Source organism: Anabrus simplex, chromosome 7 (assembly GCF_040414725.1).
Source record: "Anabrus simplex isolate iqAnaSimp1 chromosome 7, ASM4041472v1, whole genome shotgun sequence".
NCBI classification, from domain to species: Eukaryota; Metazoa; Arthropoda; class Insecta; order Orthoptera; family Tettigoniidae; genus Anabrus; species Anabrus simplex.
The window spans coordinates 301,203,739-301,226,112 of NC_090271.1; the positions used below are offsets into that span (position 1 = coordinate 301,203,739).

General features: G+C 41.2%; 1 protein-coding gene across 1 annotated transcript in view; it reads left to right on the forward strand.

Annotated features, from left to right (window-relative positions):
* Positions 1-22,374, forward strand: part of LOC136877821 (kin of IRRE-like protein 2) — a 981,929-nt gene that overhangs the window by 500,560 nt on the left and 458,995 nt on the right. The window contains exon 5 of the mRNA XM_068228754.1: positions 15,326-15,520. Within this exon, the coding sequence (XP_068084855.1) occupies positions 15,326-15,520 (195 nt within the window). The remainder of the gene's footprint in view (positions 1-15,325; positions 15,521-22,374) is intronic.

A 22,374-nucleotide genomic window follows, 5' to 3' on the forward strand; every position in this document is an offset into this window, starting at 1 on the left:
CCCGAAGAGTCGAACATGTCCTCGCACACTCTCCGCTCCTAAAGTCATACGATAAATAATTCGCTACTGTACGTGCTATTCGAAAGTTCGAGCTGCAGGTCTCGACGCTAGCCAAACTGCGTGCTCTGAGAAAGCCGCGCAGGACGCACAAAATAAGGTCAAGTTCACAATGCATGTATTGGAGGTACTGTTGTCGATGCTAAGGGATAACACATCTATAGATTCTCGTGAAACAAAATTGTATTTACCGAAATACATTCTGTCGACTTCCCACTACGTTTTTGAGTATTTTGCCCTCTGTGCACCGCTACTGGTTTTGGAATTACCCAATAACCGCATAAACTTCGGTGGTTCTATATGAGGATCCATCCACCCGCCGGGCTGACGAGAGCTGGTGGATTCCAACCCCACCGTCGATAACACTCGTTCTCTGAAGTTTCGCATTTTCATACCAGCGAAACGTGGGGGTGTCTACTGTATTTCCAGTCCTACTTCCTTTCCATACCAGTTCGATGACCACAATATTTTGCTCATCAAGATAACAAGCATCACCACCACCACCATCACCATCATTTCTCCCACTCTACCGTCGACGAAAACATAATAATGGTACTGCAATGTTACTGATTTTTCTGGTGAATACACAGCCTTTTTACAGTGTTTCCAGGCCCTTATGACCGATTCTTTATGTTATTAATTCTCTCCTCAGGAACACTTGATATTTTATGTTCTCTATCAACTTTTGTAAAAAAAAAATCCTATTACATGTTTTTACAGTTCTAAAATTTTGATTTACGTTGCACCGACACAGATAGGTCTTATGGCGACGATGTGATAGGAAAGGGCTAGGAGTGGATAGTGAGCGATCGTAGCATTGATTAAGGTACAGCGATTTCCTAGTGTAAAAATGGTAAACCACGTAAAACCACCTTCAGGGCTGCTCACAGTGAGGTTCGATCCCGTTATCTCCCAAATGCAAGCCGCGTAACCCTAACCGCACGGCGAACTCACTCGGTCTCCATCTCCACACAGTCTATGAAGTCCCGAGGAGGCATGAACGTTAAAGGCTTCTGTTATCCACCACTAAGCTGTACCAAGTGGTTTGCTTTATTCACGACTGCCTTTGTCCCAGGAATTGACCTGTTGCTCATTTGTTGTAGGCTGACTGAACCTCAGGGTCGTGTGCCTGTCCAGAAGTGAAAAATTTCATCTCTAAGAATTCGACTTCGTGGTAAGGAATTGAATCCATGTCCTTCTCGCCTTTACCGCCTTGACTCGGCACCCCCTTTGCTAAAATGTTTTTAACAAAACATACCTCTAGTTTTCCTTAGAGTCCGAAACACACAGACAAGATCCACTATTTCATCTTCTTTATCTGTTCCACCTCCAGGGTCAGTTTTTCCCTCAGACCCAGTGAGGGATCCCACCTTTAACGCCTCAAGGGTAGTGTCCTGGAGCTTCACACTCGGGTTCGGTATACAACTGGGGAGGATGACCAGTACCTCACATGCTATGATGAACAGGGGCCTTGCAGGGGTATGGGACGATTGGAAGGGATAGACAAGAAAGAGGGAAGGAAGCGGCCGTGTCCTGAAGTTAGGTACCATTCCGGTATTTGCCTGGAGGAGATGTGGGAAATCACGGAAAACCACTTCGAGAATGCCTGAGGTGGGAAACGAACCCACCTCTACTCAGTTGACCTGCAGAGGCTGAGTGGGCCCCGTTCTAGCCCTCGTACCACTTTTCAAATTTCGTTGCGGAGGCGGGAATCGAACCCGAGACTACGGGCGTGGCAGCTAATCACACTAACCACTACACCACAGAGGCGGACGATCTATTATTTCACAAATCCTAAGCACGTTGATTACGACTCAAATTGCAGTGAGAACTACGGTAGTGACTATAACACAGAGTCCTGTAGAAGTGTTTGACTCCCACGTCCTTTAAGGTTTAACGTGCTAAACATTCCTTCCTGTCGGTGTATTCAGAAGCAGTTCGCTATCGCATGGCCTTATAACCACACCTATTCGGCAAGCTGTCAGTTGTGCACTCATCTCTCTCTTCCCTTGTCGCCGGAGTCAGCGCTACTAGCTTTCTAAAGAAACGGATGGGACGGAAAACTATTTAAAATCCGATTTACTTCTGTCATCGTTCTTATATTTGAAAGTAAAATGTTAGAATACATTACCTGCAATGCCATCAAGTTTATAAAGAAGACATGAATTACAGCTCACTGTTTAAAAGCACTCCTTTCTTCTTGGTGACATATTTCTGCACAAAGTTGATATCCTTTCCACTGGGGAACGTAGACGGGTATATATTGTTATAATGTCTAACTTTGAAGTGTACAAGTTAATGCACTGTGTAAAGGGGGATACTATACCATAGAGAAAAGCTTTTTACGGACGGTTCGATCCACATGCTTGCAAATGATCAGATATCCTTGGCAATGACGAAGTCCGAAGCTAGATGCAGCATTGCTACCAAATCGAGTTACTTGTCGCCGACTTTCCCTACTATCAGTCTTTCTGTGTGATCTCCTTTGATCAACTTTTCTTCTCTTACAACTCCGCCGTACAATATTTGAGTGATCTGAAGGGAGCCTTGCGTGACTTTCCTGTCAGAAATCTTATCTTTCTCCTTCATCTTACCGCTCGAAAGGGGTTGAACGTATTTCCAGAACGACGTAAGATGCTGCTAAATGTTGACAGTTCTAGCCCGTTCCCTTTGGATGTGACCTCGACGATTACTGTATTCGCTGAACAATATTTTTCCGAAACTAATATTTAATTTCCTAAGAGAAATAAAGACAAAGAAGAAAGTACCACCAGAATACAATCGTCTTCCTTTAATCTGAATAACATACTGGCCCAGACCATGACAACGTTTTACCGTATAACGCAAAGCTAAAAATATCTTGCTGAAACAGTTGATTAGTCACTCTTATGCAGTAAACTTCACTCCAAACTTGCGGCCAAACTTAGTACAAGGAACTACATCCTATCTGCAGGGGATGAACCAGCGTCTATCTACTTTACAAGTCTTTCCAGTGTATAGGAGTAAAGGGAGAAAAAACTCAAAGAAAGTAATGACAGTAGGAGTAGGTCCGCGCCCTAACTGAATTATAAGTCTGCTAAACGGGTTGCCTACATTATAGGAGCAAGCACTTTGAACTCGTATACGAAGCCCCTTCAGCGATCAGATCAGAAGTGTGCGTGACACACTAACCCGCAATGCTTGATGTATTTGAGCTGCACACAACTAACGAATACTTCCTCATGTAAAGACATAGGCAAAACTATAACCGATTAAAAGTGACAGGCAACTACAGGTAATCGGCGCGACCACAGCGTTCTTCTAACAGCAGGTTTTTCTAGACCCGGAGCTTGTACTGAATCAGTGCATCGTAAAATGTATTGTAGTGCGGGTACATCAAAATGTGAAAATCCAATAAGTGAACCTTGTGATTGTGTAATCGGAGGACTAATTAAAAAACCGTTCAGTTCATTAAGCTTTCAAGGGAAAAAAGGAACGAATCTCTAAAAGGTGGCTTACACCATTATTACCCAACTTAATTCAGTTTCGTAAAACAGACAGCAAAACAGCGAAACTTATTTCTGTGATTCTAAGTACAGAGATATACCGTGATTAAGTGGGTGTACCCACTGTGGGTGGGGCACACAGTTCAAGAATACGCTCACGGTATATCCTGCCTATCGTAAGAGGCGACTAAAAGGGGAGACCAAGGGATGATGGAGGTAGAACCATGAGACTACTTGTGATTAGTACCATCATGTGAGGAAAACCATGGGTCTACGTCACCTAGTAGCAGTACCATTATGTGAGGAACACCACGGGTCTGGGCGTTGCCTGTGATTAGTACCACCATGTGAGGAATACCATGGGTCTAGGTTGTCTGTGATTAGTACCTCTGTATGAATAATACCACTGGAATGTGCGTTGCCCGTCATTAGTGCCACTATTTCAGGAACACTATAGGTCTGTGTTGCTTGTCTGTCGTATCCTTATGTCAGAAACACCATGGGCCTGTGTTACCAGTGAGTAGCGCCACTATGCATGACATACCATAGATCTACATTACCTGTTATTAGTATTAACATGCGAGGAACACCATGAGTCTACGTTACCTGTGGTTAGTATTAACATGCGAGGAACACCATGAGTCTCCATTACCTGTGATTAGTACCACTATAGAAGAAATGCCATGGTTATGATTTACGAGTGATTAGTACCATTGTGAGGGGCCGGTGACCTGGATTTTGGACTCCTTTAGATAAGTATCATCCCAGAAAATAAAGCACTGTGAACTGGTTACACTGATTATTTTCTATTCATGGTCATTTTTCATCAATTAGATTCTGGTCAGTGGATATATTCTGAAGTTTTAATTATCGTTTCATTTCGTTGCACTTCGTACCATTAGGGGCCGATGACCTAGATGTTAGTCCCCTTTAAACAACAACTATCATCATTAAGTGGGTGTAAACATTTAAATAAACTGTTCTTTTGGCCTTGTTTACTGTTTTGCAACTAGAAAAGTACTTGGAACAATGAAAGTGTGACAGATTTAAGTAATTTAGGAAATATTCCCGCAAATGTCATCAACAAATGAAGGAACACATTATTCGTGCTCATCCTACGTATTTAATTGTTTTTGTATGTCTAAATGCTGATGCTTCATCCTACACATCTAAGAAACCAGGAGTTACCACTGTATGATAATAACGACCAGACCTCCTACAGTAGCACAGAACTGACGAGAGTATCCGATCGTGACTTCTGGTCCATCCTGTACAACTGTATTCGAAATACCTGTCTTCTGGCTTCCTTGTCCTCACACTAGTGAGTTAATGCTCATGATTATGGAAATCGATGTTGGTGAGATATTTAACAGAGGTGCACACTCGCCTTGTATCTTCAATACAGTGCGCGTTCACAACCACAAAATTGAGGCTTTGCTTTGAGGCAAGCAACTTGTAGCGGCAGGAGTAAAGAGGCCAGTGCCGTGGTGTGTGGTTGGTGCGAGTTGAGAGCATTAGCAGTCGGCACGTCGCATCTCCTGATAATGACTCTGCAACACACAAGACAAGTTCATCCCACAAATAGAACCTCGAATGACAAAGTTCTAAAGGAGATTTCACTGAATGAGAGAAACGTTTAGTGTAATATGTCAGAATGAAAGGAAATGCTTCCTTGCGGAAAGTAAATTGGATGAAGAATTACATCTCAGAATAATGAACTATTTTAGAAGGGATAAAGTAGCTCAGGTGGTTGAGGTGCTGGCCTTCTGACCCCAACTTGGCAGGTCCGATTCTGGCTCAGTCCCGTGGTTTTACCTCCTGTGGGTGGGGGACGCAGATGAAGAATGCACCCACGGTATCCCCTGCCTGTCGGAAGAGGCAATTAAAGGGGACGACCAAGTTATGATTGAATCATAACTATGAAACTACTTGTTATTAGTACCATAACGTGGTAAAAACCATGGGTCACCTTTACTTGCGAGTAGTACCACTATGTTAGGTACACTATAGGTTTGTGATTTGTAGCAATAGTGGGTGGGTCACTATGGGTTTACAGTACCCGTGATTAGTATCACTATATGCGCAACACCACGGGGTAACGTTGCCTGTGATTAGTACCCACTATGAGAAACCCCACGAGTCTGGGTGTTGCCCGTGATTAGTAGCACTATATGAGCGACACTGTGAGTCTGCGTTGCCTGTGATTAGTACCCACTGTGTGAGGATACCACGGGATAGTACGAGTCCCTATCATTAGTCCACCTATGTGAGGAACACCATGGGTTTGCGTAGCCTACGAGTGGCACCGTTATGTGAGAAGCACCATATGTCTGCGTTACTTGCGCGAGGTACAATACCTGTGAGTAGTACCATAACGTTTGGAACACCGTGAGTCTACGTTACTTTAGATTAGTACCGCAACTTGAGAAACACCATCGCTGTACTTTACTTTACTTTACTTTATGACGGGCCGTTGATCTGGATTTTGGACCCCTTTAGACATCAAGAATGATCGATTCAGAACTGTGCTTTGTAAGCAGGCCCTTGGTCAGTAATACTATTTTTTTCAATATATTTTCTGGGAAGGTGAGGGATTGAGGGTCGGATCCACTGATTGTTCTAAGCTCATAACCATTGTTCATCGTCATGTTTTTTAATTCTAGCCAGTGGATCAATTTAGAAATTTATTTTTAACTTTCAGTATTTTGACTTGGCTCCGCTGATTATTTTAAATTCATAGCTATCCTTTCATTCTTCATCATCACAATTTAAATTATAGTCAGTGGATGAATTTTGAACTTTTAAATTGTCATTACATTTCGTCCCATTAGGTGCCGATGACCTGGCTGATAGGCCCCTTTTTAACAAGAAGCATCATCATAATAATCAGTCCGGTGGTTATTGAAGGTGCTCAAATACGTCAGCCTCGTGTCAGTAGATTTACTGGCACATAAAAGAACTCCTATGAACTGAATTCCGGTACCTCGGCGTCTCCGAAAACCGAAAAAGTAGTTACTGCAACTTAAAACTAATAACTTTATTATTTATTGAACTATATTTTAAGCTTCATCCTGCGAGAAGGCACGCTACGGCGGCGCAGTCAAGCTTGAATTCGGGAGACGCTTGGGTTCGAACCCCACTGCTAGCTGTCCTCAGAATGGTTTTCTGTGGTTTCTCATTTTCACCTGCAAGCAAATGCCGAGACATTTCCAATCCATATGCCACAGCCCATTCCTTTCACGGCCTTACCCAATTTCATTCACCATCGTTCATTTCATCTTCATTAGATTTTCAACTGAGGTTGGAGTCAGGAAGGGCATCGGGCCGCAAAAATAAGCTATATAAATTAATGTCACGTCATCTACAACTACGATTGCCACTTTTTGATGTAAGAAATAATAGATGTTCACCTAAAAATGGGGAATTTTTCACATAAATAAGGGACAGTTCACAAATACTAGAAAATCAAACGTTATGTACCATTTTCAATTACATTATAATTAGTTCCATTAACAGAATAAGATATTTATTGAAATTCGTAAAATTTACCTCCACCCTTTTAACAGTATATAACTTACAGTAAAATGCATCTGACATCTTAACACTGATGTCTTCGATGAGCTTTGATAACTTCATAATTCACGTAGATTTAGTCTCAGAGAGCATGAACAATCACGTTAGCAATTGGAATGGAAGACCTATGGAAGTACGCGGCAGAAGGCGAGGTAAAAAAAATCCATCATATTCAGCTTTACCACCAAATGGCTAGACATCTAGAGATTTCCTTCTTCTGAGGCTCCAAAGAAAAAAAATGGAGCTACTTTGAACTTCAATGGCGCTCAAATCAAATACGGATTTTACGGATTTTAAAATATTTAGGGACAAAAAATACAAACGCTTGTTTTTATGGGACAACAGTTCATAATACGGGACAGGTGGAAACCCTGTATCCGACCCCGTATCAAGAAGGGATAGACAAAGACAACACTCACACATCCTACGAGATCGTATTTATAAGACATATAGATTACTGGATGTTGTCGAATTGGTCCGATGTTTAAAGGAATTCGAAGATCAACCAATTAGTGGGGTGGAACTGGTCCAATGATTATCACAGCAGTAGTGGTTGAAGTGGCCCGACGGTGAAATATTAAAACCAAGGAATGAAGAAGCCTCATCGTTCCCATAAAATGACACAGGACAATATAGTAAATATATGTAGCGGCCTTTCGGCCTTGTTAAATAACGTAGGTTACGATCGCCACATTTAAACAACTAAGCTAAAGCCCTTCTCACTTAACATTGAAAAACATTTACACTCCTACTAGTACTAAACTGCGCTGAGACTGTCTGAGTACTGACACTGAATCTAGAGAGGTGAGGTAGTTGTTTAGGAGTGGGGGTTAGGTTAGCAACTCATTAGGGAATTTCTCCCTCTGCCAAGTATCCGTTGGACCAATTCGACCGCGACACTTCGTTATGTAACAAAAATATATTTGGGATATTCTGACCTTCGGACCAGTTCGGTACTACCCACACTAGTAGACCTATACTGTTGAGTGATGAGTCAGTGCCACTTGGATTAAATGTTGCCAAATTACTGGGGCACTGAACGATAGAAAACCTATATTACATCTAAAATCTAAATTATACCGCACACTGATCAGGCTGGAGGCTCTGTATGGGACTGAATTATGATATATAACAATAAAACGTTAACAGGTATTTTATACAATATAAATAAAGATTCTGCGAATGTCCATTGGCTAGACTAGACAAGACCAGGCCATACGAGAAGAAAGAGATAGTAAGAAATTTAAGGTCACTCCAATCACAGAGAAAATGCGAGAATCACGTCTAAGATGTTACAGCACGAGTTATATTCCCCAGTGCTCTTAACCTCTGACGTCACACACCCGGTTACCGAGGAGGCTAAATATCAGTTTTAAGACATATGTTTACAAGAAGTCTCGGCGCCAGGCTATATCGTTTTAACCAATATAAATGTGACTCTTTCTGAGTCAAGTTTTATGTGATTAGAGATTAACTATCCGTGATTGGCAGAGTGGAGTGATCATCCACTAATGCATGCATGAATACAATACAATCAGGCAAATCATTCCTTCAGTTAATTCATACTGTCTATTGTAAGCTAAGGACAAAAAATACTGTTCAGATTCGTGACACAATTCAATACATGCATTAACATTGATCAATGAGTGCAAGATACATGTTTGTCCTAGACTATACAACAGTGTTAACGCCTAGGACAAAAATAAAAAATGAAAAGTCTCAGAAACTATAGTTTAAAGATCCAGTGTAAATATTGAATACGTGCAATCGTAATGTTTAATGCAGTTTTATATAAATTAATTGTAACAAGAAAATCGTGTATGTATCGAAAATAATTTGGATTGCACGATATTAATCTCATACCAGTTCCTGGCGATCCATAACTAGGCAATGACCGTATTCTATTTTCTTCTATTCTAAGTAGACGTTAAAATATTTCTTCTTCTTTTTTATCTGTTTACACACCAGGAACTGTTTTTCCCTCGGACTCAGCGAGGGGTCCCACCTCTACCGCCTTAAGGGAAGTGTCCTGGAGCTTCAGAACCTGGGTCGGGGGATACAAGTGGGGAGGATAACCAGTACCTCGCCCAGGTGGCCTCACCTGCTATTATGAACAGGGGCCTTGCAGGGGATGGGAAGATCGAAAGGGATAAACAAGGAAGGGGGAAGAAAGCGGCCGTTGCCTTAAGTTAGGTACCATCCCGGCATTTGCCTGGAGGATAAGTGGGAAACCACCTCCAGGATGGGAATCGAACCCACCTCTACTCGGTTGACCACCCGAGGCTGAGTGGATCCCGTTCCAGTACTCGTACCACTTTTCAAACTTCGTGGCAGAGCCGGGAATCGAATCCGGGCCTCCAGGGGTAGCAACTAATCACACTAATCACTACACCATAGAGGCGGACGGTTAAAATACTTACGAGCGGTTATTTTCAAACTGTACTATCTCAAGAAATGATACCATCTATAAACATTGCAAATGTATATTAAAATGTTATAAAGGACTGACCTAAGATATGTTCAAGGTGACACTTCCAAACTATATTATCTCGGGAAGTGACTTCTACGAGTTAAAATGAATTGTAAATAGAGATTTCCCCCCATGGTAACTTAAACCTCACTCTTTTAGACTTTATTCCCGGTCACGCCTCTTGACTGTATAAAAGGAGCTTCAGATTGTAAGCCGGAGCTCACAACATAGATTAAGTCTTGGCTGTTAGACGAACTGGGTACTTGAGGACCTGAGAATAAATCACATTTTAAAATACTTGGTGGTTGGTTATTCTTCTCGGCAAGATCCTCGAAAAGCAACCCGAGGAACCGTACAACAAGAAACTTAACTCACGCACTTCGCAGCATGGACACCGCAATTGCAAATACCGCTCTTGTACTGAATATGAAGGGTCACCGAACTCGAGGACCACTGCAAAGACACTGATTGTACAGGTTGGGGAATAACATGCTTCTTGAAAATCTCTACGCTCGGAGTGATGCGAATCGTCTGAGCGTGAGACAGCGCAACAATACTGACCTGATAAGTGGGGAAATTGCAAGAAACATGATTGTTATGAGGTGTAGTTCCAGAATGACAGGGGCGAAGCCACGTTGAAACACCGCTTCCTGTGAGATCACTTGGATAGGTTCCCCTACCGTAAGTAAACTGTGGCTTGGGATGCTTGATCGGTGGTCCCTGAATAATCTATAGGCGGGTGGAAATGGAGTTACAACAGTGTTCTACCAATCGCCACTACTGTCAATCGCTCCCAGCTTAAACTGTGTGACAATCGTTCCCAGTCATTTAACCCAGTCCAGCTGTTCATCATGGACACTCGTCTTCAGAAGGGGCCGTTCTGATTAAAGAGTATTCCTGAGGGTTTCTCCACCACCTCTCAGCATAGTTCGGCAGGGCAGCTATGCACGGGGAAAGAGTTACACTAACTCTGCAAGTCAATCAATCAATCAATCAATCAATCAATCAATCAATCAATCAATCAATCAATCAATCAATCAATCAATCAATCAATCAATCAATCAATCAATCAATAAATCAATCAATCAATCAATCAATCAATCACTACTGATCTGCATTTAGGGCAGTCCCTATCTGTTGTTTTCCTAGCCTTTTCTTAAATAATCGCAAATAAATTGGAAAATTATTGAACATTTCCCTTGGTAAGTTATTCGAATCCCTAACTCCCCTTCCTATAAACGTATATTTGCCCCAATTTTTCCTCTCGAATTCCAACTTTATTTTCATATTGTGATCTTTCCTACTTTTAAAGACACCACTCAATCTTATTCGTCTACTGATGTCCTCCCACGCCATCTCTCCTCTGACAGCTCGGAACATACCATTTAATCGAGCAGCTCGTCTCCTTTCTCCCAAATCTTCCCAGCCCAAATTTTTGCAACATTTTTGTAACGCTACTCTTTTGACGGAAATCACCCACAACAAATCGATCGAGCTGCTTTTCTTTGGATGTTTTCCAGTTCTTGAATCAAGTAATCCTGGTGAGGGTCCCATACACTGGAACCATACTCTAGTTGGGGTCTTACCAGAGACTTATATGCCCTCTCCTTTACATCCTTACTACAACCCCTAAATACCCTCATAACCATGTGGAGAGATCTGTACCCTTTATTAACAATCATATTTATGTGATTACCACAATGAAGGCCTTTTCTTATATTAACACCTAGGTACTTACAATGATCCCCAAAAGGATCGTTCGCCCCACCAACGCACTAATTAAAACTGAGAGGACTTTTCCTATTTGTGAAACTCACAACCTAACGTTTAACCCCGTTTATCATCATACCATTGCCTACTATCCATCCTACAATATTATCGAGGTCATTTTGCAGTTGCTCACAATCTTGTAACTTATTTATTACTCTATAGAGACTAACATCATCCGCAAAAAGCCTTACCTCTGATTCCACTCCTTTACTCATATCATTTATATATGTAAGAAAACATAAAGGTCCAATAATACTGCCTTGAGGAATTCCCATCTTAATTATTACAGGGTCAGATAAAGGTTCGCCTACTCCAATTCTCTGAATTCTATTTTCTAGAAACAGAGCCATCCATTCGGTCACTCCTTTTTCTAGTCCAGTAGCAATCATTTTTGCCAGTAGTCTTCCATGATATACCTTATCAAATGCCTTAGACAGGTCAATTGCAATGCAGGCTATTTGGCCTCCTGAATCCAGGATATCTGCTATATCTTGCTGAAATCCTACAAGCTGAGCTTCAGTTGGAATAACCTTTCCTAAACTCAAACTGACCTCTGTCAAACCAGTTATTAATTTCGCAAACATGTCTAATATAATCAGAAAGAATGCTCTCCCAAAGCTGACATACAATGCATGTCAAACTGACTGGCCTGTAATTTTCAGCTTTAAGTCCATCACCCTTTCCTTGATAAACAGGGGCTATTATAGCAACTCTCCATTCATTTGGCATAGCTCATTCAACCAAACAATAATCAAATATATTTCAGATATGGTATTGTATCCCAACCCATTGCCTTTAGTATATCGGCAGAAATCTTATCAATTCCAGCTACATTTCTAGTTTTCAACTTTTGTATCTTACTGTAAATGTCATTGTTATCATAGGTAAATTTTAATACTTCTTTAGTGTTACTCACATCGCCTATCTAGACATTATCCTTGTAACCCACAACCTTTACATACTGCTGACTGAATACTTCTGCCTTTTGAAGATCCTCGCATATACACTCCCCTTGTTCATTAATGTTTTCTGGAATGTCCTTCTTTGAACCTGTTTCTGCCTTAAAGTACCTATACATACTCTTCCATTTTTCATTAAAATTTGTATGACCACCAATGTTATCCTTAGCTGACTTCTTTGCTAGATTCAATTTCCTAGTAAGTTCCTTCAATTTCTCCTTACTTCCATAACCATTTCTAACTCTATTTCTTTACAGTCTGCGCCTCCTTCTTAGTCTCTTTACTTCTCTGTTATAATATAGTGGATCCTTACCATCCCTTACCACCTTTAAAGGAACAAACCTATTCTCATATTCCTCAACAATTGCTTTAAATCCATCCCACAGTCTGTTTACATTTTTATTTTCCATTTTCCAGCGATCATAGTTACTTTTTTTAAACTCCCTCATGTCTCTTTTATTAGCCATATGGTACTGCCTAATAGTCCTAATTTTAATATCTTCCTTTCTTACACATTTTTTTAAACTATGACAAAAACAGCTTCGTGATCACTATTACCATCAATTACTTCGGTTTCTCTATAGATCTCATCTGGTTTTATCAGCACCACATCCAAAATATTCTTCCCTCTAGTTGGTTCCATCACTTTCTGAATCAGGTGCCCTTCCCATATTAACTTATTTGCCATTTGTTGGTCATGCTTCCTGTCGTTCTCATTACCTTCTCAATTGACATTTGGTAAATTGAGATCACCTGCTACTATCACATTCCTTTCCGTATCATTTCCAACATAGCTAATTATCTTATCAAATAATTCTGAATCAGTGTCAGCGCTACCCTTTCCCGGTCTGTACACTCCAAAGACATCAAGTTGCCTATTATCTTTAGAGAAGAGCCTTACACCCAGAATCAGATGTATACAGGTTAGGTTAGGTTAGCACTTCCCGTGACTGTTCGTTGAAAGTTCCCTATCGAGCACAACTAGAATGCACTAAATAATCACGACCAGGTGCCTGTTCCACGAACGAACTTTGCAACTTTCCAACTATGCACTTTTCACTTTTCAATTCTTGCAAAGTGCAAAGTCTCTCTGTTCCACCATGATCTAGGTTTTACGTTTCAATTTCTTTGCAAAGTGAAAAGTCTTTGCTATAGAGTGATCCTATCGAGTTTATTCCATGAGCAAACTGTATAATACTCCATGATTTTAATGTATTTTTTTGCGGAGAACTTGACAATATAATTGTGGTACCGGTAGTTTCAAAGTTTTGATCATGGGAAAGAAAGATGATTACAAGAAGCTGGCTGTGATAGCAGTTGTCAAGGAAAAACGGGACATCCTTTTTGGCAACTTTAAAAAGAATACCCATATAATTGGTCCGTTATTGGACATAATAAATTTTCCAGCTAACTCATTCCTGGTTGCCAGCGTTTCGCCCCAGTGTGCTAAGTTGGGCTCATCAGATGGTAAATAGCATACGCACCAAGACGCTGGCTAGTGCATACCATGGAGGCCACTGCGTAGACTACTTGGAGCCACCGGCAGTACCAAAATGCACTATGAGAGACTTTGTCTCATTTTCAAAAATTGATGCCTGCCTGGCCATCAGATGATAAAGATGTTGATTCCCATAGGGAACCTGAAATATTTGTTCCGAATGAGTAATTTATAATACCAATATAATCGGTCCGTTATTGGACATTATTTACCAACTGATGAGCCCAACTTAGCACACTAGGGCGAAACGTTGGCAACCAGGAAAGAGTTAGCAGTGCTGAAGATGGTTTTCCGTGGTTTCCCATTATCACACCCGGCTAATACGGAGGCTGTACCTTAATTAAGGCCACTGCATTTCCTATCCCATTGTCGCCATAAGACCTATCTGTGTCGGTGCGACGTAAAGCAAATTAAATTATTAGCCTGCCGAAACGACATTTCTAAACACTGGGTGAAATATCATGAAAATACTCGGAGGGATCTCTCACATGACTTCTTCTTCTTCTACAGCTTTTTCCCAGACGTGTGGGGTCACGGGTGCTAACTGTGTCGCACATGTGGATTTGGCGCCGTTTTTCGGCCGGATGCCCTTCCTGACGCCAAACTTATATGGAAGCCTGCAATCGCTATTTCGCGTTTCTGTGGTGCTTGGTAGTAGAGTGAGTTGTCTGAATATGAAGAGAAAAGTGTTGGAACAAACACAAACACCCAATCCCCGAGCTAGAAAAATTAATCAAATAGAATTAAAGTCACAGACCCGACAGGGAATCCAACCTGGGACCCTCAACCGAAGGCCTGAACGCTGACCATTCAGCCAATGAGTCGGGCGATCTGTTACATGACTGTTTTATTTCAAAATACTTTCTTCTTCTTCTACTTCTACTTCTCCTTCTCTTGGTTTCTTACTCGTTGCGGATATCGGGGATAGTTTCATTTTGTTAATAAATGATTCCTTCTTCTATTATTATTTCTATTTTAGTTTACGCCGTCTATGGACCACGTTTTCCGATATTTTTAGCCTTCTCCGCCTTCACTATCTGCCACTATATTTTCATTCTTTCTTCTACTTTCTTCTTCTGTTCTACAGTATACGGCCTCCCTATTCTCACTGGCGTTTCCCCAGTCTCCTAGAAACCATAGAACTTTTTAAGGAGTTGTGTAAATTAATTTTTCTCCACGATATAACCTTCCAGAACCCTCATCTTTGTCAAGTCCAGCCTCGCTTCTCGAAATCATTTGAGCTCTGTCTTCTTCTTCCTGAAGAATTCAAAGAATCACTTCGTTAGTCTACTACTGTCTATCCTTAACAAGTGTCCATAGAACTGTAACCTCCTCTTTCTCATCAGTTCAACCACTCCTTCTGTTTTCGGGTACAATTCTTTGTTGGATTTGAGTATTATTATTATTATTATTATTATTATTATTATTATTATTATTATTATTATTATTATTATTATTATTATTATTATTATTATTATTATTATTATTATTATTATTATTATTATTATTCCAGATGACCAAGAGTTAATGGAAGGACACACACAGAGCAACGCCACTGAGATAGACAACCCTCGCACATGGGTGGCTATTTCTGTCCTCAAACTCACCATCTCCAAGGACATGTACGGCAAGACGCTGAAATGTGTCGCAGTGCACGAGTCGTACCCCACCAAATCTCTGGAGATCGCCGTCCGCCTGGACGTCAGATGTAAGTACCTGACATTGTTTTCGTAGATTTTTGTCACTGTGTGAGAATTACGAACATGTTTATAGTTTCTGACACGTAAACAGCACTAAACCTTTGTATCGATTATTCGGGATTGAAAACGTTCATATCCAGTCTTGGCGATACTGTCTTCTTTTTTTATGGAGCACCAACTCAGGTAACAGTCACTTCTAAATATGCACGAGATATTGAATGCTCAAAACATACATATCAAGTGATCTTTGGGATTCTGTCATTTCCAGTCTCCATATTTTCTACTGTAGTCTACTAGATATCGGTCCAAAACCTCTGTGTCCATACTCTTCGAGATATCGCCATTTCCTAAACCTTGGGTCATTTAGTATGCACTACTGTATACTGATTTACTAAAACCTATACAGTTGACAGTTTTCGAGAGAAAATCGCTCCTAAATTCTCTGTCTTGCATTATGCGAAATACAGAAATTACGTACCGGTAATCTATATTACGTTTGTGGATAGAGTAGAAACTCTGTTAACCGGAACAAAGTGGAGGGAAGATGCTTTCGGATAATGAAAATTTTGGATAATAATTAAAATATCATTTTTGTACATAAGAAACACCTTTTTGGCGTTTTATATTCAAATAAATGAGTACAATACATATACAAATCTAACAAAGCATTTTAATAAACTCTAGCTATTGTACATGTTTAGAATAAACCATGTTCCATACTGCATATATTTATACTGTACATACTGCACTATTTTTTTAAAAGGCTTCTACTTGCCCTTTCGTTTTACTTTTCACACAATTGTCTAGCCGCTATGTCGCACCACCTTTCCATTAGCAGAACGCCAGAAAGCTTTGATACGTCGCATCACAAACTAAGTTGGCAGTAGACAAGAAAAGAAGGCAGTCAAGAGTCCACGCATTCAGTTACTCATCCCCTCTGTTATAACATAGCAAACAGTGGAAGTAGTGAAAGAGCCAAAAAGAAACTATTTTCGCAATAGAGAACGGAAGGAGGCAGTCAAGATAAGAATCCAAGCATTCCGTTACCCATCCCTTTGTCGTAACATAACAAACAATGTCCCTTCAATTCATTTTTATCGAAAATATTTCGGTTAAATTAATTAATGGAATAATAATAAGTCGCAAGAAGGCACAGTACATATTATTCAACTTTGCTCAGCCAGAACAAGTGGGCCCACACAACACTGTCTTCCTTGCTGGAGAACCACTGATGATGACGGACAAGTTCAAATATCTTGGATCAGCCATTCATAACTGATGGTAATATTGATGCAGATCTCAAGCATCGGATCAATGTTAGTTGGATGAAATGGCGGTCTCTTACATCTGTCCCGTGTGATAAGCGGATTTCAGTGTCCGATTCGTTGGCTGAACGGTCAGCGTACTGGCCTTCGGCTCAGAGGGCCCCGGGTTCGATTCCCGGCCGGGTCGGGGATTTTAACCTTAACTGGTTCATTCCAATGGCACGGGGGTTGGGTGTATGTGTTGTCTTCATCATCATTTTCATCCTCATCACGACGCGCAGGTCGCCTACGGGAGTCAAATAGAAAGACCTGCACCTGGCGAGCCGAACCCGTCCTGGGATATCCCGGCACTAAAAGCCATACGACATTTCATTTAGCGGATGCCAGTCAAATTAAAGGACAAAGTGTACAAAACCACTGTCCGGCCTGCCCTCATGTACGGCTCGGAATGTTGGGCAAGGCAGAAAATGCATGACCAGCAAATGCATGTCACAGAGATGCGGATGTTACGTAGGTCGGCGGGAGTCACTCTGCGTGACAAAGGGCGCAATGAACACGTGCGAGGATCCTTTGAAGTTGTGTCCATCAGCGACAAGACGGAGGAAAAACAACTCCGCTGGTATGGACACGTCAAAAGAAGAAATGAACACCATTTAGTAAGGAAAGCTCTTTCCATCGAAGAGCCGAAATGAAGAAGAGGGCGCCTTAAGGCGATGGAGTGTCAACATGTTTGATGGAAATTCAATTTCTTCGAAAAAAACTACTGTAAAAATGATTAAAATCACCTACTAATCCTTTCTATACAATAATATGAAAGAAAATTTAGTACACCGCTAAATAAATAACGGTGTAGATTACAATTTTGTGATGTTACTCATGTTCACAAGAAAATAATTTCATTTGGCAAACACAGCGCATAATCCATTTTAGTGTTAGTATTTTAATTACTGAAAACCATTGAACAAACTCATTAACTAGAAAGAAATACTGTACTGCCATATTCAGTACGAATAAAGTGAGAAATAACATAAAATTTTAAGCAACTATTTCAACATTCATGTGGGTAAGTGAGTCATCGACGAACCCAAGTGTGATTTTAGTTACCGCATGTTGGTGCGGAATGTATATGAAGAATACACCCATGGTATCCCCTTCCTGTCATAAGAGGCGACTAAAAAGAGCGACCAAGCAGTCATTGTTTTGGAACCATCAGATTATCTGTGATTAGTACCATTACGTGAGGAACACCATGGATCTGCGATACCTGAGAGTAGTACCAATATGTGAGGAACACCAAGGGTCTGCGATACCTGAGAGTAGTACCACTATGTGAAGAACACCATGGGTCTGCGATACCTGAGAGTAGTACCATTATGTGAGGAACACCATGGGTCTGCGATACCTGAGAGTAGTACCAATATGTGAGGAACACCAAGGGTCTGCGATACCTGAGAGTAGTACCACTATGTGAAGAACACCATGGGTCTGCGATACCTGAGAGTAGTACCATTACGTGAGGAACACCATGGATCTGCGATACCTGAGAGTAGTACCACTATGTGAGGAACACCATGGGTCTGCGATACCTGAGAGTAGTACCATTATGTGAGGAACACCATGGGTCTGCGATACCTGAGAGTAGTACCATTACGTGAGGAACACCATGGGTCTGCGATACCTGAGAGTAGTACCATTACATAAGGAACACCATGGGTCTGCGATACCTGAGAGTAGTATCACTATGTGAGGAACACCATGGGTCTGCGATACCTGAGAGTAGTACCATTATGTGAGGAACACCATGGGTCTGCGATACCTGAGAGTAGTACCACTATGTGAGGAACACCATGGGTCTGAGAGTAGTACCATTATGTGAGGAACACCATGGGTCTGCGATACCTGAGAGTAGTACCAATATGTGAGGAACACCATGGGTCTGCGATACCTGAGAGTAGTACCATTACGTGAGGAACACCATGGGTCTGCGATACCTGAGAGTAGTACCATTACGTGAGGAACACCATGGGTCTGCGATACCTGAGAGTAGTACCACTATGTGAGGAACACCATGGGTCTGCGATACCTGAGAGTAGTACCACTATGTGAGGAACACCATGGGTCTGCGATACCTGAGAGTAGTACCATTACGTGAGGAACACCATGGGTCTGCGATACCTGAGAGTAGTACCACTATGTGAGGAACACCATGGGTCTGCGATACCTGAGAGTAGTACCATTACATAAGGAACACCATGGGTCTGCGATACCTGAGAGTAGTACCATTACATAAGGAACACCATGGGTCTGCGATACCTGAGAGTAGTATCACTATGTGAGGAACACCATGGGTCTGCGATACCTGAGAGTAGTACCACTATGTGAGGAACACCATGGGTCTGCGATACCTGAGAGTAGTGCCATTACGTGAGGAACACCATGGGTCTGCGATACCTGAGAGTAGTACCACTATGTGAAGAACACCATGGGCCTGCGATACCTGAGAGTAGTACCACTATGTGAGGAACACCATGGGTCTGCGATACCTGAGAGTAGTACCACTATGTGAGGAACACCATGGGTCTGAGAGTAGTACCACTATGTGAGGAACACCATGGGTCTGGGATACCTGAGAGTAGTGCCATTATGTGAAGAACACCATGGGTCTGAATTACTTGTGAGTAGTGCCATGATGTGAGAAACACTATGGGTATATATTACCTGTGATTAGTACCATTATGAGTGGCCGGTGACCTGGAGTTTGGACCCTTGGACAACAAGCAGCAACAGTTTAGGATTTTGATTTGGAAGCAGTCCCTTGTTCCGTTTATACCATCGTTTTAAATTATTTTATGAGAAGATGTGGAATTGCGGGTCGAGTCCACTGATTGTTTTAAGTTCATACTCATTTTCCTTCGTCTGTTTGAATTCTAGTCAGTGGACAGATTTTTGTAATATTTGATAATCATATAATTGCGCTTCATCATGTACCATTAGGGGCCGTGGACCTCGATGTTAGCCTGCTTTAAACAACAAGCATCATCACTATCATCGTCGTCGTCGTCATCACACGGTTTGTGTGTTTTTATTCACAATGGAGATAGCCCCAAAGGACTCAGTATACCCACATGACACTAATAATAAATATTAGGATTATAATTACAACATTCAAAATACAATAACATGATGTGAAGTCTCAAACAAAACCTAGAGATGTGGATTACGATGGCGACTGAGTATTTGACAACTCCTCTTTATGACTATGGTTACTATCTCATCTCGTACGGAAGTTAGAATTTGATACTTTTTCCGAAATTCCTTAGCTTATGCATGTCCTTGAAATAATTAACAGTAGGTTCATATATTTCTTTTCTTTATCCAGCTCCTCAGCTTGTTGACAGTGGTTAACATTCCTTGTACCAAGAACTGGAGAATAACGTATTTACGCGAATAATACCCGCATAATTTTAAAAACTGAGGCACGAAATTGGGGTACGGGTTTTATTTGAGTCAATGTTGGCATTTGTTTTCAAAATCAGTCTTCCTAAAAGTTAGGTTGCGGGGATTATTCGCGTAAATACGGTAAATACATTGGATTTATATTTTAATCCTAATCCCTAATCTCATCTTATTTAACATATTTCAATATTCTGCATAACTGAGCATAGTTTGAATTAAAATTGGATAATGTACAGAACGTATCTACTTCCAGTACTCGTCAATTAACTGTGCAATGTAATAGATCATTGGTAATGATTGCATTTACATTTACTATTATACTCGGTAGCTAATCAGGGACGGCGTTACTTTCGGAGCCCCGTGCCACAACCCACAAATTTGTACAGCTTTTATTTTAACACAACCCAGTGCGTTTCAGAGTGATGAACATTTAGCGTGCAAATAAAATTAACTGAAATCAATAACCCATCCTGTTCAATGAATACGGCAGCGTATACATTAGGAGTAGTTTGAGTTAACCAACGCCATTTTGTGATGCATTGCTACGATAAAGGGATACTATAGCAATATATACACCGAGCGAGTCATATGATTAAAAAAAGAACAGCCTGTGACCAACCATAATGGCGGTCACAACTCGTTTAACGACATTTAATGTGTAAATAGCGAATGAATAAACCAATCTACAGCTGCCCTCCAAATGTGGTAAATTCCTAATTATGTGAGTAGTAGCGCATTGTTTGTTCGAGACATACGACAACGTCAACACAGCGCAGCGAACACTTCCTGATATAAACAATTATCAGCTGAGAATAGTCAGTCCCCGAGTATGCCACCGAAATGTGCTTATCAGTTCTTCCCTCGCTTTCTCATACCCTGGTTGTGCTGCAGGTACAAATCGTCTCTCACATATGGACTTGCCCAGTTTCACGGTCGGGTGCCCTTCCTCGATTGTGGAGGAATGTAACCACAATTACTGAGTCTCGGTGCTAGTTGGTTTTGTGGTGTGTTCTACGTGTATGAAGACGAACACACTTGCTCAGTCCCAGAGTTAGAGGAATTAACTATAGTCAGTAAAATTTCTGGCCCGGCTGGAAATCGAACTCGTGACCTCCTGAACAGAAGTTCAGCGCACTAACAATTCACCAAATGAACCGTACAGATGGATGCATTCCATATTTCAGTAGTTGTTGATAGTGAGAAGGTAGGTAACAGCATAAGGTCCATAGGAAGGGAATAATTAGAGGGGAATCCAAGGTGGATCGAAAGTATGCTACAACCATAAGGCAATCAAAATCCAAGTTCAACCTACAGTAGCGTCAGAAAATTTAGACTCACCCATGAATTTTCACTTACCATGAACGATAGGGGCTATTTGTTGAAAATCAACATGGAAATACATATGCTTTTATAACCAACTAGTTTTATTACACATTTCACTCGATTGTCCTCTACACTGATCATTCACAGGGAGCTAGAAACACAATCACAACATCTTAAGCAATCACACTGCCTGTTCCTCAATGTGACCACCCTTTACTTTGATTACTGCTTTACAGATGCGTGACATTCTAACTGTTAATTTTTCCAAAGTCTTGGTATTTATACATCCCCAGGTTCCTAACAGATATTTCCAAAACCCTGCCTGGCACCTTTTCTTTCACTTTCCTGTCAATTTCTTCCCACAAAAGTTCAATAGGTGACAGATCGGGTGATTGAGGAGGCCAGACCTTTAATTCCAATTTTCCTTCAGCTTGTTTGCTTTCCAGATACTGCCTGCACAAATTAGAGGTGTGTTTAAGATCATTGTCCTGCTATAGAATAAATCCTTCACCAAACAGCTTCATTCCAGATGGCACGGCATTGAGCGGAAGGATACGGTGATATTGGTTCTTTGCCACTATTCCCTCTACTTTCATCAAATCACTAACCTGATTATTTCCAAGACATCCCCCCACCATCACATTTCCTCCTCCATGCTTCACAGCCGGAATTATGCAGGATTCCATAACCCTTTCGACGGGGCGGCGACGAAGGTAATGGCGATGACTGAAACCGAATTTTTCAAATTTAGATTCATCCGTCCAGGTAACCCTTTTCCATTGTTCAGCGGTCCAGTTAGCATGCATTTTCGCCCACTG